The sequence below is a fragment of the Centroberyx gerrardi genome, chromosome 17 (genome assembly GCF_048128805.1).
Source record: "Centroberyx gerrardi isolate f3 chromosome 17, fCenGer3.hap1.cur.20231027, whole genome shotgun sequence".
NCBI classification, from domain to species: domain Eukaryota; kingdom Metazoa; phylum Chordata; class Actinopteri; order Beryciformes; family Berycidae; genus Centroberyx; species Centroberyx gerrardi.
The window spans coordinates 21,251,428-21,277,468 of NC_136013.1; the positions used below are offsets into that span (position 1 = coordinate 21,251,428).

A 26,041-nucleotide genomic window follows, 5' to 3' on the forward strand; every position below is an offset into this window, starting at 1 on the left:
GTGTTGTCATGGTGACGGCAAGCAGGAGAGCTCAGGGACTACTTCCTGTTTCCTGCTTGGAAACCCAGCCAGCAGGAAGTCATGTGACCAGGCCTGTGTGCTCTAGTGTGACTTCAGAGGCAGAGGAAAGAGAGAAGTGTACACACACACACATAGCCGCTATCTGTGTATGTGGCTGCTTGTTTGCTTGACGACACCAGAGGGCTTTTTAATTGAACTTGATGTGTGTGTATGTAGGAATACTGTGTATGTGGACAGTGTTGCAGCATCAGTCCACAACATACAGAGAGAGGAGTCTAACTGAACTGATCACCAACATCTGGACTGGACTGAGTTGGTCTTCTTAGTGTTGAATTTTCCAGAATGAGACCAATTTCTCCACAACATGATTATCCTGGTTTCCACCACTGGGTTTACTCATAATTCATCTTTCAAAATTGACTGCATTTTCCCTTCCCATAGAATTTGTAGGATTCTCGGTTTTTGAAAAGCCGCTTTACAAATTAAGCATCCTGCCCCAAATGCAGAGGATGTTAACGATTCGGCTTCTCCTGACCAACGTGTCCTGGATTCAAGAGCAGATTCAGGTGTAGAAGCCAACTCGGTTATGTCCCCAGGCAACTGGGCTCAAAATAAACAGTCAAAAACTGAGCTGCGTTGCTGAGTTGCTTCAGTCAACAAACCACATTGTCACTATTGTATTTGAAGGTGTCAAAGCCATCATCAAAAAAGATTCCAGTGTGAGAGTCCCAGTCTCTGGGGATCTGACCTCTGGGAGACACCCATGTTCAGAGGTCAGATACGGTGATGAAGACGACCTAGCTCTCACCACTGTGGGTTCCCAGAAGGCGTCAGCTGCCTCCGAGCTCACAGGAAGTATCCTGGCCAGCTCCGATCTTGATCAAAACTACTTGGCCAAAATGTACACCAAGGACCTCAGGGTGAAAGCTCATAACAGCCTGACCCTGGGTGATCTGGCACCGACCTTTGAAGACATCCACAATCCACAAAAATAGGAGACAATTTGGCTTAGAGTGAGAATGCTTCCTCTAGTGTAGTGTAGTGTCAATGTGAACATCATCAAAGCCATGTGTACATGGCCATGTGTACATTTTGATTCACAACCAAGTACATTATGATCAATTTGTTGAAAACAGATTTCTAGACCCAAGAAAACCATGGAATTCACTTCACACCTTCCTCTAAACTTAAAGAGTAACTAAACCCCACCAAAATCTGTGGTGAAGCCTGACATCTACTGGTGAAAAGTAATGTACTGAACTGGCCATCTGCTATTGGCTGGTCTTTGTGCCAGGTGATGTCACCTATAGAGTTTAACAGGTGGTGACATCACCTGGCACAAAGACTAGCCAATAGCAGATGACCAGTGCAGTACCCTACTTTTCACCAGTAATGTCAGGCTTCACCACAGATTTCAGTTGGGGGTTCAGTTACTCTTCAATAAACATGCTCACATTTTTCTCTGTTGATCGATTTAGTCTAGGCAAATCCTTTTAAATAAACTGAGACAGTGAATTAACATATGGAGAAGTATCGTCTGCATATAATACTTTAAAACTGCACCAGCACCTAAGATAAGCGTTTTTGCGTGATGTGTCGTTTCCAGCTGTTTCTTTACTGAAAATAATGTACAAAGAAATGTTATGTCGCATTGAGCAAGGAGACAGGTTAATACATGAGAAACTATATTTTTTGATACTGGGAACATAGCAGGGAGACCACACAGTAAGACAATAGAGACACTGGAGTCACTTTTTGGGATTTTTGATGCTTTTATTCACTGATTAAAAGAAGAGAAGCATTCATTCAACATTGATTCAAATCAACATTCGGTGTACACCATCTGTCAGTTAAGAGGTTTTACATGGAGGTTTTCTTGGTACCCTCCCTTTTCTCCACAACAGAACCATGGATCAACACTGTTCTGAATGATAAAATCTGTCCTCTCGGCCGGTGGGCTCGGTCCCACACCGAAAACCAGAGGACTTTTTCCCTGCAGACGTAGCCAAAACAACAGCTGGACAGATTTCAAATCAGAGTTAAAATAGTACCTGGACAGATTTCAGATAAACAGACAGAAGTACTATCTGAACAGGTTTCAAATAAACGTCAAAATAGTACCCGGAAGTGCTACTGGAGGTACTGATGAGTTTCAATGTAACAGGTGCGAGGAGTGCGTGCTTCATATCATCTTTGCGGATGATGGTTCTGCTTTCGGTGCTGTTGAGCCGTCTGAATCAGACTCACCTCAGAGCAGCTTCACGATTAGGCCAAGTCCTCAACTTAACAGCTCCTTTAAATGGAAATTGGAGGGAACTCTTTGGGGTGGAACTTTTTTAGCCTGTTTGGAACGAGGCTTAACCCGTGTTGTCGAGAAACCAGCTTCCCAAATACTTCAGATGTACTTGAGACGCGGCCGGATGTATTTGAAACGTGTTCAGATGTATTTGAAACCGCATTTAGCTCTATTTGAAACATGTGCAGATATATTTTGAAACAATCTTCAGTTGGATTAGAGACTACATTCAGATGTTTTTGAAACCATGCGTCGGTTTTCAAAAGTGTTTGAAGGGTGTTCAAAACTATTTGAAACATGCTCGTCTGCATTTGAAATCTGGTCCAGCTGCATTTTGGCTTTAGTCTGGTTCCCTGCTTACAGAAGGAAGGTAAAACCCACTGCTATGTGCTCACTTTGACACACACAGTCACACAGCGCTCTGAATATTCAACATTTAAGATGGTAAAACCATTTTTGCAAAACACACACAACAACATCGCTTTTGATTTACAAATTCTGTTTGATTTCTTAATATACTTCATGTTCATAAATTGAACCCGGACATGTGTTGCATAAGAGTATACCACGGTAATGCATTGTTGATATCTATACAAATATGCACTGTGTGAGTTTATATATATTTATATATATATATATATATCTATTTATATAGTTCATATTTCTTCCTCTATGGGTTTTCTAAAGACGCAGCCGGGCGCTGTCAGCACTGCTTGTGCCCCTTTGTGGCCACTAGTAAGACTGCTGTTATTGCAAACTGTCCTGATTTTAAACAAATGCACAACATTCGTACCACGATAAAACTGGGGCCGTCTAGCCAGTCTCACAGAGACCAAGAGTGAGCCCGCCGTCACCGCTGCTGTCGCTGGGCTGGCTGACCAGAATCAAAAGATCTTAAAACAAAATGATAAGATTTCATAAATCATAATCATCATAAGGCCAAGTATCGTCATTGCAAGTTCTTATTAGGTTATGTCTCCATTTCTACTGAGTGACAGTGAGAAAAAGAAAGAAAAACAAAATGTAAAACAACAAAAAAACAAGAGTGTGGATTATATGCATTCCTCTTGCATAGTTGTGTGGCTGGACTGGGCAGCAGGCCTGCCTGCCTGGCTAATTAGGAGGTTTGGCTCTCGAGACTCTACAAGAAAGACTTTGTTTACCAGCCAAAAACATCAGAGCCACAGTAGCTGAGATCTAAATGGAGATCGTTGGCTGACACGGAGCAAGAATATCTACCAGTTCGCTGACATAGCCATCAGCTACACTCATCAGCTCATTGGGATGCAGCAGAGCCACTGATACAGATAGTTTGGCCAGGCTATACCATCAGTGCCATTTTGAGGTTTCTTCTTTAGAGCTGAAAAGGGTTGGTGGCAAGTATGGAATGATGCTCTCAATATGGTTAGATGCCCAAAAATCGGAACATCAGCTGGCTAGAAACACTGGCTAGGGAGCGATAGCAATAAAGCCAACATGGCTGACACTGAAAACTGGAATAGCCAAACTTTCTCTATGGCTCTGAGTGTAGCCATGGGCTAACTGGCTTGCTCTGTGTGAACCAGGGGAACTCCCCTTCACAGGAGATTACACCTAGTGGTTGGTTCAGCCTCACTCATACACATCTATAGTTACACAGGACTGATTTTTAAACCTATGTAACGCACATCTGGTGTTTTCTCCCCCCCAAATAACAGATACAGATTGGGGTCACATGGGATGTTAATCAAAGTCTTGGCATTCCTGCATGAGTCCAGCCCTAGGTGAGTTCATTCAAAGTCTATCTAGCATGGTAGTAGTCTATGGTCTTAGCATTTAGTTAAAAAAATAAAACAAACAGGAAGCTTGTGGAATCTCACCTATTGATGAATAAACCCTGTCTCGTAATGATAACCCTTGAGAAACATTTAAGCCTCTTAATGCCACTTTTAGGCCCAGAACCATAAATAGTTTGGCCACATTGTACAATGGGCACCATGTTGCTGCCTCTTCTGGTAAGCCTACAATTATTCAACGATGCTTTCCATAACATTGCAAGACTAAAAATTAGTTGGCATTGAATCCCAGGTTACCAAGCAATGGTCGATGTGGAAATGAAACCTGCCGGGTCTGCAGTGTGTCCTACCTATGGCTCTGGGCTCGCCTTGGACCTGTTAACCGTGTCTAGATGAGCGTAGGTCTGGCACAGTCTGCTGCTTTGGTACTACAGTGTCACACACACTTCTGTCCATGTCTACGGTACTAGTATTGGCTTTTAAGAGGTGCTTTAGTACAGCAGTGTCAAACCCCTCTCTCTCTCCACGTGGGCCTCCTGGTGAGACGGACACATCCAGACCCTTCTATATCTACAGCTCTGTCGATCGAGAGAGAGCTTTACCAAGCCGTCTGGCCGGGCCAACGCTCTCAGATAGACTACATTAGAGGCCAGCTCTGTGGATTCAATTACCCATCAGGCCACGGGGGCCCTGCTATCTTCCTGGATTTCTCAAAGAGGTGCGTGGATTGTGAATGCATATAAAGTGCCGAGAAATAAAACCAAATACAGGTCAAAAATGAAAACAAGGATGGATCCAACTGAGCTGCAACTATATCAGTGTAACAGCTGGCAATGGTCTCCTGAATAACTGAAAAACGCCCCGTTTTCTTATCCAGAGCCTCGAAACGAATGACAGAACTCTTTAAACCAAAGGCTCTGCTAGTTGTGCGTCTCTCTCTCTCCATGTATACACAGTATGGTATAGTTGTACACAAAGCTCAGTCTGCATATGGTGTACAAATAACTCTAGGCCAGAACCCAGGCGCCACTGTGTATTCAAAGTTACTGTATAACCTCCGTAAAACCTCACTGCAGAAAATATCTGGACTACCTTGCTCATATTGTCTTGCAGCGTTCTTCAACCTTTCCATTCATCTACATCAATCAAGCCATTTCATGGAAAGAGCAGGTAGTCTTTATATTTTGCACAGTCAGCATAGGTTGCTTCCACTTGTGCCCTTTTGCGTTCCGGACACATTAGGCCACAATATGGCTTCATGGTGCTGAAGCAACAAGTGAAAGCCAAGATTGGCATATTAGAAACACAGACGACCTTAGATAGAGGTACACTCCTCAACCAATTGCTTCTAAATGGTCTCACACCTCCGCTCTGCTCAGACCAGCTGGTGATCTGGTGTGACTAGTACTGGCTGCATCCCTGATCCCTTCGACAAAAATAGACCGACCAAATAAAAGTAAAAAAATAAGTCTATATATAGTCTAATTTTCATGCAGACATTTTGGCCATGGAGTTAACTGTGTTTGTTAGTCAGATGGCCTGAGCGACCCCCATGTGGAATGTCCTGTTCCGAGCAGGTCTCTAGCAGCAAATCACTTCACAGCTCTGACAGCCTGGGACTAAGCACTTCCAGTCAAACTTGACCTTGGCCACGGACTCGCCACGCATCATATCAGATTAACACAATATTCATCCCCTGTCAAGGTCGTTCGCCGTCCGTGGCTCAGGACAGACTGGTGTGTTCTGAGACTGAACCCGACTCCTCGTCCTCCTCTCCTGCAGTTTTACATTCACTCACTCCTCACAGTGAAACAGGCGGTGGACAGAAACGTCAAAAGAGAATAAGAAAGGGCGAGGAATATGGTGGTGATCAGATATCACAAAAGTGGACATGATCCAACTCTAGAACTCTCCGGCTTAAGCCTCATTCAGACTATAGAACTGGACTGGACTGGACTGGAGGCTAGGAAGGACTTGGTTTTTCCAAAATGCCTCAGCAATATGAATTATAGACCACAATAACAGAGCCGCACTTTAAGGTGGGTACTACTGTGGTCCAGTGCCATTCACAGAGAGTTGGCCACATTGTACTAAGGGTGCCATGTTGCTAACCCTTCTCAAGAACTAACACATTTTGGAATTGCAAATGTCCAATAGCCGGCTAGTGCAGAATCAACGGCCATAGGATCGATTTGTCAAGCTAACATGGCAGCCACCAAAAACAGCAATGGCCAAACCATTTGCATACAGTTCAGTTTTGGTCCGTTTGCACTTGAACAAGAACAATGTGACCTGCTCACATTATCTGGTCCAGCACAGTTTGGTTCCATAGAATAAAAGGGACATAAGCGTTTGGGCACATACACACTGGTAGTCGTAGAGTTTAGTGGAATAGACCAAGAGTGGGATAGAGTAGAAATCACCACGAGCAGAGAAGAAGAGCGTAAAGAAGAGTTAGAATAGAAAGTAGGTGTAATGTAGAAAAGAGTACTGGTCCAGCCTCCTGCCAGTGTATGTGGGCACTTCAGATAGACTTGTGTCTGGGTTAAGTTTGTTCCACTGTGGTCTTTGGCAGCTTAAAACACATCGAGGGAGGAGAATAGATCCAGTGACTGCTAGTAAAAAGACTCTTAATATTCATACACACAGAGTATGAGCTAGAGGCCTGAGCTATTGTTACTCCTTCTCTCCCTCCTCCTCCTCCTCCACTTTTTGAAAACCGATTGTACCCTGAGAACGAGCGACTTCTGTTCCTGTTTCCTGTTTCCTGCTGCTGCGGAAGTGATACGACTACACCGAACATGAGCAAACCCACACACACACACACACACACACACACACACACACACACTCACGCAACAAAATGTCTTGACGGCTGCACTTCTGAGAACTTATAAACGCGCTCGTATTATCTTATACACACGCATGTCTGACGGATACACTTTCAAAAAGCTTGCGTGGAAACTCACGCGGGAGAAACAGGCACGCTCCGAGAAAAGAACCCCAAAACACTGTCTGCGATACGGGAGCTGAAACGTGTTCTGAAACCCTAGCTAGCACATTATGCCGCTTCCCTAAACAACAGTGAACAAACGATCACGGCAACGACAACCACAACGTCAAACGACAAAAACAAAGCCGACAAATTAGGGAGAGCGGAGGGTTGAAAAGCAGTGAGACTCCAGAGGCTTTTAGGCACAAGATGGCTGAATGTCGAACTAATGGCGATGACACATGACCAACACGCATGGCCAATTCTGCCATCGATTACAGCCAAGAGTAAAAAGTTGCCTGTGTGTCATCGTCTGACTGGCATAAATCTGTCTCACCTCTTCTCCGCCTCCTAGATCTCTCTCCCTGCAACGACAACACTAGTCAAATAGAGAGCTCTCTCCACACCGTCTGCACTAGAATCCTTTTTTGATGCGTTTTTTGAGGAAAAAAAAAACAGAAAACACACAGAGTAACCTCTAATAAACAGACATTACATTGCAATGCCTCTCTGTTCTCATGCATATGTACATCACCCTTCCTCTCTCCAGTTGTCTGGGCCCGTATTCATAAAATGCCACAGAAAAAAAAGGCCTTGGCCGGGGCTAAGCAGGCTTCATCATCTTAGAGCTCAAAGGTTTTCACGTCACAAACCCCCAAATAGTCCCACATTAGCCTACAGACCCTCATTTGATAAGAATTTATCCTAGGTCCCCCATATGGAAAGATTTATGTTGTTGTTGATTTAGTACTGAATTGTTTGACCACGGTTAGCTGTAGGTGGGGAGATAATGATGGTAAGTGTGAAACCTATGCTTGGAATAGTCATTCCTATACATTCTCTAATGGGGATAATTTCTAATGTATTAAATTGTAGTGAAATTAATCTATTCCACATATGGCTGCCCTCCTGTGGAACTTCCTAAAGGACCCCCTGGGGTTCCTCAGACCCCTATTTGAGAACCACTGCTATAGCTGACCATGGGCGTTGGAAGCTACAGTCTCTCCTTTACTTCTGGTTATTCTGGGCACAAACACTGCTGCAGTCCCTAAGCTGGCACGGTTCAAACAGTGAAATCCGACTGGCCGCAGAACCCTCAATCACATCTGGAGACTTGAGAAGACAGGAAGCAGAGGAGGAAGTGAACCTGGGGGAGGGGGGGCTCTGTAATACCAGCCGTACGTTGAGCATAGACGACTAGCAAGCTTCACATTACATTCTAGATTGGCGTGATCTTCCTTCCCCTTAGTCTCCATTAGCAGGCTAATGACTATACACAGTACAAACAGTATATAAAACAGCTTTAAAACTGTCACTCAAATAAAGGAACAAAGGTGACCTCTAAAAAGAGAGGGATGAAAGGAGAAAGAGGAGGGGAGGAAGAAGACAAGATAAAAACCAACAAATTTTGGTCTGTGTGCGTTATGTTGGTATCGCTTTCCCCTCTGAATACGTGTGTGTGTGTGTTTGAGTGTGCAGCTCCATATACAGGCATAGACAGCCTTTCGAAGAAACTCTTGGTACCAAAGTGCATTTATCCTGAGATATGGACCAAGGACTATAGATTATCATGGCTAAACCATCAAGTTCCCTTGACAACAATGCAAACGTGTGGTGACTGTGGGCCCAGCACTGGGACCACAATTCCTTTTGGACCAAGCAACACACTGGCACACTGTATAACGCTGGTTCCACGCAAGTCCATGGGCTGATTTTACTTACTGCATATCACAGCTCAACCTTGTAATCTACAGACCTTGATATGGACCTTCACATTACGTAATGCTGTTGCCCCAACCTCTACAAAGCCATGGTACATACAACAATAACAGAGCTGAGGCAATGCGAGTGGGAGATTTTCCCAACATTTGCTAGCCGATAGCATTTATTCACAGGACTTGTGTTCCCTAAAGCCCACTAGCTTATCGTGCTTGATTTTCTTATCAAATTCCCAACTCAGCTCCAGGAAATGTCCGCTGCCTCATCATGTTACCTGTGTACCCACAGCGGTCATAACCACTCAGCAGTGATGACACGAGAGCACCAGATTCAACCATACTGGTCCCAATTATCTACTGGTAATCCTCACAATTACTTTCAGCATTTGCTTAGGTCTGCCTGGAGTACAAGATGCTAAGTTGCTAGATTTTGTCAACGTTGCCTGGCATGAGCCCTGGACACGGAATGCTATTATTTCCATACACCTCACATAATATTAAAGTTATTAAATCAAATGCAGTCACTCGGTTAGAGGTGCATGCCAAAAGTCAGAATCAGACAATGAGTGACACTGTTGTGACTGACTCCAACTCATGCCTCCATCCGTACAAAAGTCTTCACTGTTTGAAGAGCTAGCTTCAGCCGCCTGCACAGCCAGACGAGATCCGTTGTGCCAGACAAAAATCAATCCATCCCAGAAAAGTGACTAAATTCACTTCAAACGGTAATTGGGCCCAGCAGATCTTCTATTGACAGCATGGATTTCCCGTCCCTCCGCAGCCACGCGTCTACCAGAGATATAAAACATGTGCAACGAGCAGCTCGGTTTTGCCATTCTTCAGTCTTTATCAACCTTAATCTTTGAAAACAAATGTACGACTAGGTTTGCTGACCCCCCCCCCCCACCCCACCCGCCCCGCCAGAGGGGAACGGGGGTCCATCAGATGGCAAGATAAACAACATCATCATCAATAACAACAACGACTGAATCCAGAAAACAAGGGGCCGTTTCCAAGGCAACTGTGACTCGAGGAAAAAAAAAAAAAAAGATTATTATTTCTCACATTAACAGATTAGCTGATTGATTCATACAGCCTCCTTATCATCATCACCACCAACACCACCTTGGCTGTTGTGATGTTTAAAGCCTACCTGAGACTGACAGAGAGGACTTTTCGCCATGCAAATGACTATGGCCACAGCCACCAAGAGGTTTGGCCATGTTGTACTGTAGGTGCCATGTCTTACTGTACAGTAACCCCCTGAAAAAAAGTCTTATATGGACTGACTGATTGGCCGACAGTCTAAGAATGAGAGCGGTGTTAAATTCAGTGCATCCTTTTCCCCTGTTCAATACCAAGAGTTTTATTCCAAAACAAGATATCCACCATTGGGAAAAAACAACTACCTACAAAATGATTGCTGGCATGATTGTAAAATCCAAGTAAGTTAGTTATTTGCCACCTTGGGAACCTCTGCCTACAGAATACTGATTTTGTTTCAGCATGGGCTTCATCAGGAATTTGAAATAGCCACTGAGTTTTCTCAAAACATGGATATACAGTATATGGCATTATGGAATGAAAACCCCTTTGATCTTTACAATAACGCACACCTCTTTGTAGGTTTTTACGTACTTACATTTCAGAGCTCTTTATATAACGACGTGCACTCCTTTTCTTTTGTTTGATGTCACGGTTCCCATCTGCAGCCATTTTGCATCCCTCCAAGTACGGTTATATGGTTTAATTTGTTTGGGGACACCAAATGGCAGGAGCGACATACTTCATATAAAACGGCTCTGGAATCATCATCACTAGTTGGAAAGTCTTGCCCTCTATAGGAGAGCAAAGGCAAAGTCACTAAAGCAGCCATATTCATCCCGAAAACACAAAGTACATGCTAAACACACAACCAGCTAACTACAGATCAGAGCAGAACAGAGTGGGAGTGAGGGAATTGTGTGTGTGGTGGTGTGAGGTGCTGAATAGTATAGTTTGGCTCTGACCCATCAGTCGGAAGACAAGGCTCCCTATCTAGTCGACTAGTGAGGTTCCCTAGCAAGTCAACAAGTGAGTGAGCAGGGTGGGAAATGAGGACCACAGTCAACGATAAAGACAGTTTCGGCAGGATGCCCTATGGCCACCATGCTGCTGCTTCTTTTCTAGAATGTACGTGTTGGCGGCAAGAATGTAACAATGTTCTCCATAACACCACCAGGGTGAGGTGCTCAAAATCTTTAAAACCAGTTGGCATCGAAACGCCTGTCACGTTGCTTACAATGACCATGAATCGGAATCATGGCACGGCTGCTGCTGAAAACTGCAATTAAAAACTGGTTAGCACCAGCTGCTGTCAGCCATTTTACAGTGAAATTCCCACCCTGCTGTCAAGGCTCTCTAACTAGTGGGCAAGTGCACAAGGAGCTCCCTCAGAGCAACAGAAGAAGCAGCCGAGGTTGGCTTACCCAGGAAGGAATCGATCGGTTAGTTGACAAACTCCAACTTCTGCTAGAGTGGAGCGGACAGACCAACACGGAGCAAAGATTAAAAAAAGAGAAAAACTAGTTTCACAACTAAAGCCAGTAGCTTGTGTCAGAACACACAACCCCTCCCACCCCCCACCCACCCCAAAATCGCCCTCCCATACCCCCCTCTCCCACCAGTCAATCACTCAACCCGCCTGCCTGTCCCGTTCTAGTTGTGAGCAGGATAGTAATATAGCTGTATTTAAATATACACAGAGCCTATACAGGCAGGGGAAACACCACACAGGAAAAACAAGATCACTCTATACACAGAACAGGGAGAGGAGAGGAAAAACAATCAAATAAAAAAGGAAGAAAAAAAAATCAAAAGTTACGTTATACAGAGGCTTGGGAAGTTATTAAGGTGAAGGAAGGACATTGAACTCTGAATGCATGTTGTGGGCAAGACCAGATCAGACTGGGCCAGGCCAGACAAAGGGGGGTATTTCAAGAAGCAGGAAAATAAAAACTAAAATTCATCATGAAAAGAGCTCTAAAGTATTCTTCGTGGAGAGAGATCATGGATTGGTATGACATCCAAAAAGAACCAATATCTAAGTGTAATTTGAAAAATTATTAAATCTGTTTTTCCACAGTTCACTGGTTTGAGTTTAGGTGTCAGGTCTAACTTAGGATTTTGGCCTGGCTTAGAGGTCTGAGCTGGCCTGGCTGGTTTTGTCCGGCCTGGTCTTGCCGCACTTTAGGCTGTGTTGTGTTGGATTTGCCCTCCCCGTCTACATGCCCATGCTGAAGGCGTGCAGCTCGCGGTGGAAGTGCTGGGTGGGTTCGGACAGGACCAGGTTGGAATCCAGGCATGGGTGCCAGACGCGGCCCAGCCCCAGCGACACCTCCTTGACCAGGTTGTGGACCGGGTCGCCCTCCACATACACCGACTGGTCCGGGTCAAAGTCGATGCTCTCCTCAGACACAGCCAGGACGCGAAGACTGGAACCTCGCAGCCGAGAAATGGCCACCAGGTTATGGGACCAGACTGTGTAGCCTAGAGACAGATGGGGTGAGGTAGGTTGGAATAATTTTGCTAATTTCAATAGTTAATAATGAATGTGCAACAATTTTCTTTCAAAGTGGCAGTGGCCATGAACCAAAGTGTAATAGGTTATGAATGAACGAATGAATTAATGACATTTGAGCTTGTGTATTTGGGATTGGGCTTTTTTACTAGCAACCAGTCCCATGTCCCACATGGTTGATCAGATGGAACTTTGACCTAATTCCAGTCAAACAAAATGCCTGTAGGTCAATCTGCAATTGAAGGGATGCACTCACAAAATGGCAAAATTCAATGAAATGTCTAGACCTCTAGACCAAGTGTAGTGGACTATTTGAAAATGCTTCATCATGTCTGAGATGTTGTCTCCCACATAGGAAACTGCTTTTCTGTAGATACTGCATCTAACCAAATGTTAACATGCAAAGCTAAGCCCAGTTTTCACTCACCGTGTATCACCAGCACGGCCAGCTGAGTACATCTCCATGCCAAGAGGACCAACGGGTCTTCGTTGCGATTGACGCTGAGGTCGGGGAAGTCGGCGTCGTCCCTCAGGAGCAGGAAGTGAGTCAGTGTTTTGTTGTACTGCTGGGAGATGAGCTCCAGGGTGGCGTCGGTCACCAGGGTGCTGTAGCTGTCAAGGTGCAGGCGCTCCAGAGGAAGGCTCGGCTTCAGCACCCGGAGGAGCTCTGAGCTGTCCACCTCCAGGGCCATGATGTACACTCGCAGGTTGGCACTCACACGAACCTGAGGACAGGAGGAGATCAACTTTATTGATGTCCACATGGAGGCTGGCACTTAGTCAAACCTGAAGGAGAGGCACTGGAGAATTCGTCATTTTGTGTATTGTATTGTCCATCTTTGCACTTGTCCTTCTCTTGTATTCAACACTAGGCTAGATGTCAGAAGTGCTGGAAATGTTCTGGATAAGAGCATGAGCAAACTTGACCTGCTATGTTTATGACCAGAGCTCATAAAGAGAGACAGGCCATTGTAGTTTTAAGTGCCAAGTATCTAGATATAAGCCTCCAAACTCATTCGAAGTTGCAGTTATCAAGCTACTATTTAAGACCAGCCTAAACCCTTTAGAGCTGTATATGTGTATGACCAATTTCAAATCCTCCAGTTCCCTTCTAAATACCTGAAAAAGTTGTAGCCCAACAGCTCATTCAGTTTCTCAATGTAAACATCTATGACCTCCTCCAATCTGGCTTCAGACCTTAGCACAGCACTGAGAGAGCGTTAATCCAATTAACAATCGACCCATTATTAGCCACAGATGAGGCCTCTGTGTCAGCCCCCGTCCTCCTTAATTTAAGTGCAGCCTTTGATGCTGTTGATCATGGCACCCTCCTGGACTGTTGGAAAATCCTGTTGGCATCCACAACACTGCTCTTAGCTTGTTTTGCTCACACCTGACCAACAGATCCCAATTTGTTATTCTAGATAGTAACACGTCTGCCCATTCTATAGTACATTTCGGTGTCCCCCATGGTTCAGTTGTAGGTCCCCTCTTGCTCTCACTAAATATGCTCACCCTCTATATTATCCATAATTATTGTGTTCTCTTCTGCTCTTATGCAGATGATATACAACTTTAAATGGCGATACAACCTGGTGATACAACTCAGCCAAATAAACCTGAATCTTGTATTTTATAAATTATAAGATGGCTGACTTGCATCTTTCCTCTGCTACAACTGAAATGGTCATTCTAGATTAAGCTTCATAGAACTCATCCATCAGACTCCCCTCTTGATTTCAGTGGCTATGCAGTTACCCCCAAAGGATTCTGTCAAAAATCTTTGATTCAGACAACTTGTTTGACAACCACATCAAAGCAATGTCTAAAACAGAATATATTCGCTTTACAAATATCAACAGGATTAACAATCCTAGAAAAACTCATCCATGCTTTTGTCTCCTCCAGAATTGACTACTATACTATCCTACTTTACTACAACTATACTACAACTTGCAGGCCATTACATGGCCTTGTGTCTAAATATAACAATAATTTACTGACTCCCTATAAGGCCACCCATACCCCTCCACTTATTGGATGCAGAACTAAATGTCATTCCATGTTTTCAAAAGAAAACAACTGGGGACAGAGCCTTCTTCTATAGCGCCGCCTCCCTCTGAAACAGGCTTCTTCCATTGTCAGGGAATCAGACACGGTCTCAGTGCAGTCATCATTCATTTACTAGTCCTGCCGATTTCCCTGGCATTGCCCAGTACTCCCATATCTACTCACACACATGCAAAACACTTTCTTTGAGCTTTTGTTCTACCTTTTCTATCTTGCTTGATCTGTTTTTGTCCCTAGCTTTCAGTGAAGCACTTTGTTACAAACCCGTTTGTTGAGTGCTCTGCAAATAAACCTGACTCAACATGACACCTCAAGTACAAACTGGCAAAAATCTATTTCTGTCTCTGGAATAAAAAACAAAAAGTATGTGTTTGGAGTTTTGAATATGCTGATTATGAATATGTCCTGCCTCAATTCTTGCATGAAAATGCAATGACCTATTGAAAACAGGACAGCAGTTTGTTAGAAATGCACAAGAACTTCTCTCTGTCCATTCTATACCACTGGTTCTCCATTAGGGTACTTGTGATAATGGCAGTCACTAATATTGATTTCTACTGCACTTATTCTAAGTTGCTCAGTATGAGATAAACACCTTAACTGTAATTTCAATTGTGCATACCAGTGATATTCAGTGGCAGCAACTCATGAAGAATTATTTGCCTAAGGAGTAACAGACTTTTCCTTTGTGGAAACATTTGATTGGACAATCCAATTGGCCCATTTGGGAAGATTTTTGTTGTTTTTCAGAGTTATTAGTGGTGAGAGTGAAACCTCGGATTAAAATAGTTACTGCTATAAATTGTCTAATTGGGATAATATGTACTTTGCGAACCACCAGAGTTATTACATTACCAATGCCTTCCAGTCATCCTCGGTGGCTGTCCCTGCTAAAGGTTTGAACTCCAGGGCGGCGCCATTGAGCAGCAGGGAGAGGCGATGCAGCGGGGCGCGGCGTGGAGATGCCAGCAGACCACACAGCTCCGAGGTCAGATCAGAGAAATCCAGAGCCAGAGAATGAAGGTTAGAGAGACGATCCAACTCTGATGGCGAGATGAGCGGACCTGAGGATGGGTTAGGTGAGATGAGGGAGAAAGAGAGAGATGTTAGTGACTGTCTTGAAAAGTGCTATACAAATATAATGTATTGTCACTACTACTACTACTACTACTACTACTACTACTACTACTACAGATATGAGTGAAATTAGCCTTATCTTTACAATCCTGTTATGTAGGGCAGACACACACACATACCCAGCTGATGGTCCAGTAGACTGAGGTGCCGCAGGGTCCCAGCTGAAGAATTTGACAGGCAGGCTAAAGAGCAGGGAGTCACCAGACCCAGCATGAAGCTGCAGGACAGCCACCTCAGCTGCCTGCTGTTAGACAACAGCTCCATAAACAACTGCTGAATTCTGCAGAGAGAGGAGGGGAGTGATAATGAAGGGAGAGAGGGGGAAAATTATCTTAACTGACTACAGGTTTCTCTAAGTTAAATCTAAGACAGACATTCTAAGACCCTTTTATGCCAATTCAAATCAAATTTAAGGTCAATTTCACTCCAAAAATAAGCCTGAAAAGTTAAAAAAGAACACAGCAGCAGTATCAGGGTATACATCTGTGCAAAGAGGGCGATTTCTCACTAATTAAATTCATTTAATTCAGTCAATTAATAATTCCATTAAACATTTTAACACTTTTAAAAACAAACACCATAAAGAATGTGGTGACAGGGTAACAAACTTGATCCAGCCACTGTATGTCAAGGGTTAGTGACCACAAATTCAAAATAGTCGTTTGTTGCAACCCTATAGAAAACATGTTATATGTTACTTCTCTACAACTGTATAAAACCTAAATCCATCTCTCACTTCCTCTCTGAACTCTATAGAACATGACTTTATTGTATGGAGTAATGCTCTAGCTTACTCTTTGATCTTCTTGTCCCCCTGGTGAATCTGGTGCAGGTATGAGCTGTCCGGCAGACCCTCTTCCTGAAGGATACAGGTGTCTCCGTACAGACTCAGCTTCTGGAGGTTTCTAAGGAGGGAGAGGGAGGAAGAGAGAAAAGAGACGAGAAGGACTTCAGTACTAGACAGATCCACATGTAAACATCTTTGCGGAAGTGAAACAGACTCGTAGGTCAGGATGTTTTAGGGTTGTTTTCGACTAACTGCTCCCCCTTGGGCTGGCATACAGGTAACTATCAAAATAAAAAGAAATTTCTAAATAAATGAGGGATTCAAAATATACTGATACAGATGGGGTATCTTTCCCTGGTGGTCAAAACCCACTCAACACCTTAAGAGGGGAATGTACTGTTCATGGCAGCAAAAACAAAGTCGTGTGAGAGATCACCCTTCAACGAGAATGGGTTCAATTAGCATGCCGTTTCCTTCAAAATTCAAAATGGGAAAACCACTCGTCATGAGATGGTTGTCATTATTGAGAATGCTCTATCATTAGGAAAAGAATTATAGACTCTTTCTATTCATATTCTCAACTCGCTGACTTGAAAGTGAACTGAACCCAGTCATGACCTTCATCCTATAATTTAGCAATTAGCTGCAGAGCACGATGAACCTAGTTTCACTGTCACCCTTCTTCCACTCTGTCAACATTTGTCGAAGCTCTGTCACCGCCGCTGTACGCTGTGTGCCCAGTTCTAGCACACACAGCACACAGGGGTGGTTGGGGATTTCAACAAGAGAAGCAGGGCTTATACCAGGGTTGGGTTTAACCACTTTCACTTCAAAACAACAGGAAGCGGATTTCCCTATTAGTCAAAACTTAGCTAGTTTTGTTTTTGTGCAAACTGGTCTACTGCTGGTACTGCAGATCTTTGAGTTTTCTTTTGTCACGCACAAAATTATGATTCCAAAGCTGCCCTGCTCCTTGTTGCACTGCAGTCCAGAGCCCTTCATTTGCTGCTTCCCAAAATAGATGAACAAAAGCATGTTGCCAACAATCAAGCGGTCTATATGCCAATAGTTAATGCTATGAAAAGTAGTCTAGGTAAGCATAGACGGTGCAGCAAATTACCTTCTTCCGTGTAGCTTATCTACTCATCTTGACAATGACACTTGGAAGCAATGTAAATCATGGACAAGAACTATCATCCACCTGCATGCTGCACAGTATGAAACAGCCCTACCTGTAACATAGGCCTACCTGCTACATAGACCATTATTTACGTTATATAGGCCCATTTCCTCTAAATCACGTGAGAGCTAAGCTTCACCAAATGCCTCTCCAGTGCGCCCAACACACAGCAGCCTCATGTGCAGCTACTTAGTGTGCAAGCTGGAGGAATGAGTGAGAAGTATGCAAACCTCTAATCAAGGAACAGTGAGTTATCTATCCTCGGACCGGTGCATTAGTTGATTAAAACGTGGCTTTTCATTCACTATGATGTGACAGCAAAATTGCAGCTGGAAGTGACAGCTGGCAAATGATTTGTTTTGCTCAGTGCTAACCTGGCTTCAACTAAAGATATTGAAAAAATGAAGAATGTGTTGCGTATGGTTTATGACTTTATGACATACTGCTAAAAGAAATCTCGCCAGGTCAACTTTTCTCACTGCTCCTCTGGTCATAGCAGTCTGGAACTGCTGAAATTGAACTTGGGCCTGCAGAAAACCCCTTGGGTCCCATTACAAACAATAACTGAAGAAACCACCTAGTACCTAGAGGGCTGCTAGTTAAATCCCAAATACAGACAGTTCCTGAAACTACCAAAGTTCCCCAAAGGAAGGCACCTAACCCCTTTGTTCCTCTATATTCATTCAGCAGTGATGGACCGCTGAAACTGATATTAGGAACAGGACTGGAAGCAAACCCAGGTCTCAGAACCAAACCCACCCACCACGCTGCACAGCTACAGAACATTCTGGGCTCTGTTTCTTAAACTAAGGGCTTAAACACAAAGGTTGCTGATCTGTTTCTGCTAGGTCTCCAAATGACAAGAACAGCATTATGCTGTAATGAGCTTTGGTGCCGATGCCAGGCTAAATTTCGCAGTAGGTTGGTTTCTAGGCTGACAATGTTTGAAAACTGCTCAATGGGAAACATAAGAGAACAGTAAAGCATTCAGCCCCCTCAGCAGAACGAAGACATGATCCGCACCGCTCTGGATGTGTGTGCTAGTTCAATACAACAAAGAACTGTGGAGAATAATAGAGAATGTAGGAGAACTTTTCATAGAGGGAGGCTCTGCACTGAAGTTAGGAACCTTACAATCCCATAAAGAGTTTAGGCGTTTGACAGAATGGCCACTTCCACAACAGAACTGAGCCAGGTGGCCAGATATTCTGTATACAGCACATAGGGAGTTATATTCTACTGTATGCCACAACAGGCCAAAGCTATATATATCTATGTGTCAGTGCTGATATCAGCAAGTCACAGCCAACAAAGCTTCTCTAGCCACAACCAGCACTGCATTGTTGTTGCTGGTATGAAAACCAATGCAACATAGAAAATAGGGCTGGCTACAAAAGAAACGTAGACAAGCGTTTGACTTCACAGTGAGATATAAGTATACCGCTTATATTATGCTGTAAATGTAATACAGACGGCAGTAAACATCAAAAACACTGTTAAATCAACCACTATTCCAGAGATATAGAGCCAACGTTAGCGTTAGCTGGCTAGCCACACTGCAAAGACATGACCCGATTACGTAACTGTTAATGTCAGGGTTTGTTTGTAGCTACCGAAGCTAGCTAGCTGCCAGCTTGCTGCTACGCACCAAATACACTCAAAATGTAACATATGGAGAAGCTCTTCTGGCGTATTTCTGAAATTAAATCAAAGCAAACACCCAGGCAGACATTTTAAGTCGAGTTTACCTGTTGTTTCGGATGCTGGCGAGCACACACAACACCTGATCCAAGTAGGTGGCCATCGCTTCTTTCCATCGCTCGGAAAACTGCGGGTCGCTTTCTGGACCGGGAGGCTGGTCCATCCTGCCGGAGGACGGGTCGTGGTTCAGCGGGCTCAGGTAGCCCTCCACCGGGGCGAGCTCCAGCTGCAGCTCCCGCACGAACGAGCCGAACTTCCGCATGAGGAACTCCAGCCTCGGGGTCCCCTCGGAGCCGGAGCCGGAGCCGGAGCCGCCGCCGTTACAGCCGCCGCCTATCCGCAGTTTGAGCTCGGTCCACAGGGCAGGGTAGAAGAGACACTCCCTCCATCGGGTACACACGGCCGAGGCCCGGAGCTTGTCTCGGTCGGACAGAAAGGAGAATATGTGGACGATCAGCTCGCTGGGCAAAGCCATGGCTCCGACACCCCCGCACAGAGCCATGGCGAGCTATCTAAGCCGTTGTACGACAGTCACCCAGAAATACAGGAATAGTTACAACCGTTTTTAAAATCGGTGCGGCAACGGGGAGTAACAGTTACGCTGCTCGCTCTCGGTAAAAACAAACCGTTTTTTCAGCTTTGCCTTCAATACTATCGGACTGTACCACTTCTTCTCAGTGCGTGGGGAACAAAACAATGGCCACGAACAATAAAACATATACGAAACTAGGACATATATCATTATTTCTGTTTGACAATATGCCAATTTTCTATTTTCAACCATATGAAGAATTATTTCGAGATAATTTCACCAGAGTGTTGGTGATATATGGTTGCGGTGCTGCGTTGTCAAGCGATTTTTCAAGATGGTTTCGTCCTGAAGGGTTGTTATTTTTGCCATACCGCCGTGTTCCGCGGGAGGGCGGTGTTTCTCTGCAGCAAACACACTGGAGCCCAACATGTGATCTTTATTTTGGAAATCTGTTCCCACCCAGACACACCCCCCTCTAATCTCCCCTGTTCCAAATATAGATATACAGCACCACAGAATCTCACTCTCACAGCACACAGACGATTGATTTCTCCACTACATTTATCATCATTGCACTTTCATCATTTGAATATTTCAAATAGTAAAAATAGTATTTTTATTGCTGGAATTAAATGGGTTATATTGCCTTGTTACAAAAAACAACAAAAACAGAAAAAATACAGAGGAGTGTCAGTTCTCTAAGTCCCTGCATCTAATATCATGTAGCATCAAAATCTCCAAACCCACTTATATAAATCAACTAAATATCTGTGGAACAATGACTGATGACTGACAAGATATTATTATTTTGTCAATGTGGTGCATTATTAGACATAGTCATGACAAACTATCAGCTTAAAGGGCACATTGATCCTGAATGCTCCCCCTCATTTTTTAAATATGGCTTCCAAATATATTCATGGTGATATTTGCTTGATCTTTGCTCTCCATTATAATGATAAACACTACAGGATCGAATTTGGACTCACTTAAGTTAAGGTACAGAGTGTGCCTCACCTTTCCATACCCACATGACACACATGACGTCCTAGCAATAATCAATATATTGTAGGAGATTCCCTATTGTTGTAGTCCAATTTTATAGTTGTCCAAATGGTTGTTCCCGAATTTCCCCTAGGGGATCAATAAAGTGCATCTTATCTCACCTTATTGTGAAAAGATGCCAGATATTATCAGTAAGGAAGGGAGGGGAGGCTGAAAAGGACGACACCCCTTCTCTGTTAGTACAAATGCATCCACCTTATTTAACTATCACCACAAATATGAAATGGAATAAGCTGCATATTTCCTGACATTGTGTTGATATTAGACAAAAAAAGTGCTAATGTATTTTTTCTATTTTTAATTTTCTAATCTAACTTGTTTTTTGTATATATAAGCAGTGGCCAATTTGTCATCACTGTGCCTTACTTTAGAGAAGCTATTGTAGAGTAACCCCTGTACAGTATACACCGAGTAGGCCTATACAAAACTTTGGTCCCATCTGCTTTTTTCCACAAAATAGACCAAGCAGGTGAATCCAGGTGAAAGCTAACCAACTATCAACTTTATATACTTTATGACAGATGTAAAGGGTAGAAGATGGGTAAAATAAGTAGCATTAAGCATGGCGACAACGGAGTCACCATGCTTAATACTACTGAAACCTTTTATATCCATATTAGGAATTAAGAATAACTGGTTGATTTGTGTTTTTGTCATTGTATTTGTTTGTTTAATCAATAATTGGGTTTGGTTCCAAGGCAATAAAACACTGTCTCAACATAGAAGTCAACATCACCATTTCCATAACAGGAGTATTGGAGATATGAGGTTTGTGCTGGACACTAATATTATGTTATTAAGGACAACAAAAATCTATTATCCCTGAACTGGTCTGGAAAAATCTGGGTCAGAGGCAGAGCAGTGGATAAGAGGGACTTTCCCTTCCCTGAACAACTACTACTGAGATTCCCTCAAGCAAGGCACTGAATCGCCAGCTGCTCCAGTGGAGCTGCTAAGTGGCTGTTAATATAAGACTATGCTTGTGTGAGTGTGAGTGTGAGTGTGTGTGTGTGTGTGTGTGTGTGTGTGTGTTTTTGGCATGAACATGGGGTTCAGGATTGGTCAACTTCCCACATAATCACTACTGGAATTCAGAACTTTTTTTTTAAGCTTTTCCCAAATCTCAATATCAACAACTGCAAAAAAGGGAAAATTCATTGCAAAATGTAATAATATGTCCTGAGTCAATTTTGTGTTAAAAGAACATGGGACCTTTTCATTACAGGACAGTCTGTCTAACCTTATAGGCGACCCTGCTGCCCACTATGAATGATTTTTATGCTTGATATGCCAAACAAAAGTGTGTGGTAATGGTGACTATGGGTTCTCAGAGCAGCCAATATCAGTGGTTTACGATTACTGAATCTACACTAAACAGTAATGTTCCACCAAGGTTATGTACCGTATCATGGTAAGTGATGATGGTGCAGTACTGCTCATCCCCACACAGTAGCAGTACAACACCACACCGCAGCACCTACTGTCCCCCAAACGTTTCATTACTGTGCTTCTTCCCTGTCTATTCTCCCTCAGTCACAACTGCTGGTTTTCTGACAGGGAAGATGAGGTGTGGAGGGGAAAAGAAGAGAAGATTGGGTGTGTTTATCTACACAGAGGGAGTGATGGAAGAAACACAAATTCTCTACTTAAGTAAAGTAGCGATGCCCTGGTGGAAGGGTACTAAAAAATAAGAGCCCTCTATAAAATTCCACTTAATTCAAAGTGATCAATGTAATTGACATTAAATGTAGCAGTGTATCTGGATTAAAAGTAATGTTTCATGTTTCATATGATGGACTATTTCATTGCTATGAAGTTTAGAGTTATTGCTGGTTCATTTATGTCTCATCTGAATGATTTGCTTTTAAGATGACATTTGGGCATCCTGTCCAAAAAAGCAGAAATGCCATAAAAATAATCTTTAAAAAACACAAATGCACTATTTTTTAAATGTATTTTTTCTTCAAAGTAACTTGTGACCGAAGCAGTTAGATGCAGAGTCAAAAGAATATTTGCTTTTAAAGGTAGTGAAGTAAAAGTATGAAGTATTAAAGGGGCATTAAGTAATCTATGACCTCTAGTGGCGACCAGTAGGAATTGCAACAACATTGACATATTGGTGTCTTGAAACGTCTGAAAGTGAATTTTGCCACTGATGATAGTCTCCTGGTTCGTCTCGATAACTAAGCCAGCATTTCCTAACATAAGAACAACCAATATCCTATCACCACCTTAAACTGTCATAGTCATCCTTGTATAGAAACTAGATCAGAATAGGACAGTTTCAATGTAAACACTACTCTTGTGTTATGACTCTGGGGGGTATTCCAGAAAGACGGTTTAAGAAATCCTAAACTAAATCCTGAATTCTGACTTGAGTGAACCAGACACAGCATAGCGGGAATTTTCGGTTCCACAAAAACTGATTCCAATTTCAGCGATCGGGCTCGATCAACTCCGCATAGGTTGAGACTGAACTATGCGTGTTCACGGTGAAGTTATAAAGCCATCCTCAATCGAGGGCTGAAAAGAGGATTAATCATGGATTCAGAGGGCGACAAGCAGAGCAGAGCAGAGCTTGTTCGGCATGGCAGCCGAACAAGAAATATTAACGATAGCATATAATGAATATCAGCACATTTTCAAAAAAAAAAGTAACACAGCAGCAGCAGCTAGAGAGCGAGAGTTGGCATGGCAAAACATTGCAGATAGAGTTAATGCATGAGTTAACTATCAAGTTTAATGCCCATTTTAGTCATTAAACATTTAACAGACCTCTGTAAATTTGTAATAGGCCGGATGTTGCCTCAATTGTACACTAATGACTGATTTTTATATTTAATTTAGGTGTAATCCAGGCATGAAACGCACTTGGCAACAAATTAAAATAAAATATAAGAACATAATTCAAACTGGTAAGAATTTATTTGCTTCTAACTACATTTTCTTAATAGTAGCCTAAATGTAGGCCTATGCTTATTTGACTTTCACTCTGTAGCTAATCGGAAGAAGGCTGAGGCCCGTAAAACAGGTGGGGGTCCCCCACCACCACCTTTCACACCAGCAGAGGAGCTGGCCCTCTCTCTGAACAGTGGCAGGCCAATAATTGATGGCATCCCTGAAGGAAGCTCATCAGAGCCGACTACCCCCCAGGACACACACGCCTACATAAAGGGTAGGTTTATCACATCCATAATTAATATTTATCTCTTATCTCTTATATCATTTGAATCCAACCACCTTCATTTTCCCACAGTGAGCGATGGAGTAATTGTTCTGGTGGAGCCTCCCACATCAGAGCCTCCCACAGTTGTAAGTGACTTAATTTTCCACAGATTTCACCTGATAGTTTTTGAGTAGCCTACATCAAACATTATCTTACAGGATGAAGATGAAGAGACCATTTCAGCTGCTTCAGAGAGGCCTACAGAGGTATATCTTAAATACTAATTAGAGCAATTTTCGGATTATTTTCTCTAACATTTAAATCATCCTTGTTGTCCTCTAACAAACCATGGCTAGCCATTTCCATGAGGAGGGTCCATCCACCTCCAGGGAACAACTTGGCACAGTAAGTTCTTAGTTATCCTAAACGTCTGTGTCTAACTGAAATGATAAAATAAAGAACATTACCTAACAAAATGTCATTAACTCTTTCTAGCTGCCTGTGAAAGATCTCTATAAGGTCCATTTGGAGAAACAAATTAAAAAAGCTGATCTCCAATGGACTACATAAAGCTTCTCATGAAACAGACACAGCTTCAAATTGAAATACTTGAGCACCAGTTAAAGGTGGGTGCATGATGTTTCTTCATTGTTGTGAAATTATGAAAAATAAAATTAAAGCATGTCTTTTATTTGTAGGAAATAAAGAAGCAACAATGATGCACAATGCAAACCAAATTGTCTTTATTTGATGTATGACTGGGGGGTGGTGGTGGTGTTGAGTTGTTAAATACTGAAATGGTTATGGCAGATTGTGTCTCTGAGAACTCGACCGTCTCTGTGGTCAAGAAGGCCAAGCGGATGATCTTCCTCAGGGTCATTGTCCACAGGGTGAGGGCATCTCTCCCGCCTTATTGTGGCAATGTTGTGGAGTACCACACATGCCACAATGATGTCACATGCCCTGTCTGGGGTGACCCTAAGCCCACGCAGGCACTGGAACCTGGCCTTGAGGATGCCAAAGGTCATCTCTATTCTTGCTTTTGTCCTGCATTGGGCCAGGTTGAAGCGCGTTTGTGGTCCAGGCTCAGGGTGAGGACAGGGGGTCATCAGGTTGGGCAGGCAGGGGTAGCCTCTGTCCCCAAGGAGAAGACCATTGAAATGTCCTATAATCACATTGGAGGGGGAGGGGGAGGGGGAGGGGGAGGGGGAGGGGGAGGCAGTTAATTGTATATACAATCTAATTAAGTCAAAGTAGAATCTTAAACATTGCCCTCGGAAAAGTGACATACCCTGTTCAAATTTGTTGCACAAGGTGGACTCGCGGTAAATCCTGGAGTCATGCACAGACCCTGGCCATTTGGCCTCCACATTGGTGATGAGACTGTCTGCATCACATATTACCTTGACAGTGGAAAAGAGTAATGAGTTGCAAAATATTGTGAAATGAAACCTTGAATTGGAATAAAATATTCTTCCATTACCTGCACGTTTATGCTGTGGAAAGATTTCCTATTAACATAATCTCCTTCATTGACTGAAGGAGCTGCAATTGGAATATGGGTGCAGTCTATGCAGCCGATGACACTTGGAAATCCTGAAAAAGATTATTATTCATGGTGTTAATTTCTCAATGTCTAAATCCTTTTGATAGATTTGTAGTTAAAACTGACCAACCTGCGATTCTGTGGAATTCCTCTTTAATTAGGTTCACAGATTTATGGCCAGGGAACACGACAAAAATGTGCAAAAAACGTTTAAGTGCAAGGCACACTTTTCTGACTGCCCTACACACGGTTGCTTTTCCTATCTGTTCTGCATCTCCAATGTTATATAGAAAGGTTCCAGTGGCAAAGAGACGGAGGGCAATGCATAAAGTCTGTACAGAAGTGAGGGCGAATCCACAGTGAGTGATATTAGAAATGTGAGGCTGAAGAAGGCTATTGAGATAAATTATGGACTCTCTGGAAAAACGGTAACGCTCGCGAAGATATTCAGGTGGGTAAGATAAAGTTTAGGGTTTTGAATTAGAATTGTTTTGTT

General features: G+C 43.2%; 1 protein-coding gene across 1 annotated transcript; it reads right to left on the reverse strand.

Annotated features, from left to right (window-relative positions):
• Positions 1–1,773: 1,773 nt before the first annotated feature.
• Positions 1,774–19,763, reverse strand: fbxo33 (F-box protein 33). Its single transcript, XM_071918981.2, has 7 exons — positions 19,284–19,763; positions 16,363–16,473; positions 15,688–15,848; positions 15,287–15,495; positions 12,789–13,086; positions 12,073–12,330; positions 1,774–3,210 (listed from the first exon to the last, which is right to left on the reverse strand). Exons 1-7 carry the CDS (start codon positions 19,736–19,738, stop codon positions 3,131–3,133), a joined length of 1,572 nt encoding a protein of 523 aa, XP_071775082.2. The 5' UTR covers positions 19,739–19,763; the 3' UTR covers positions 1,774–3,130.
• Positions 19,764–26,041: the final 6,278 nt, after the last annotated feature.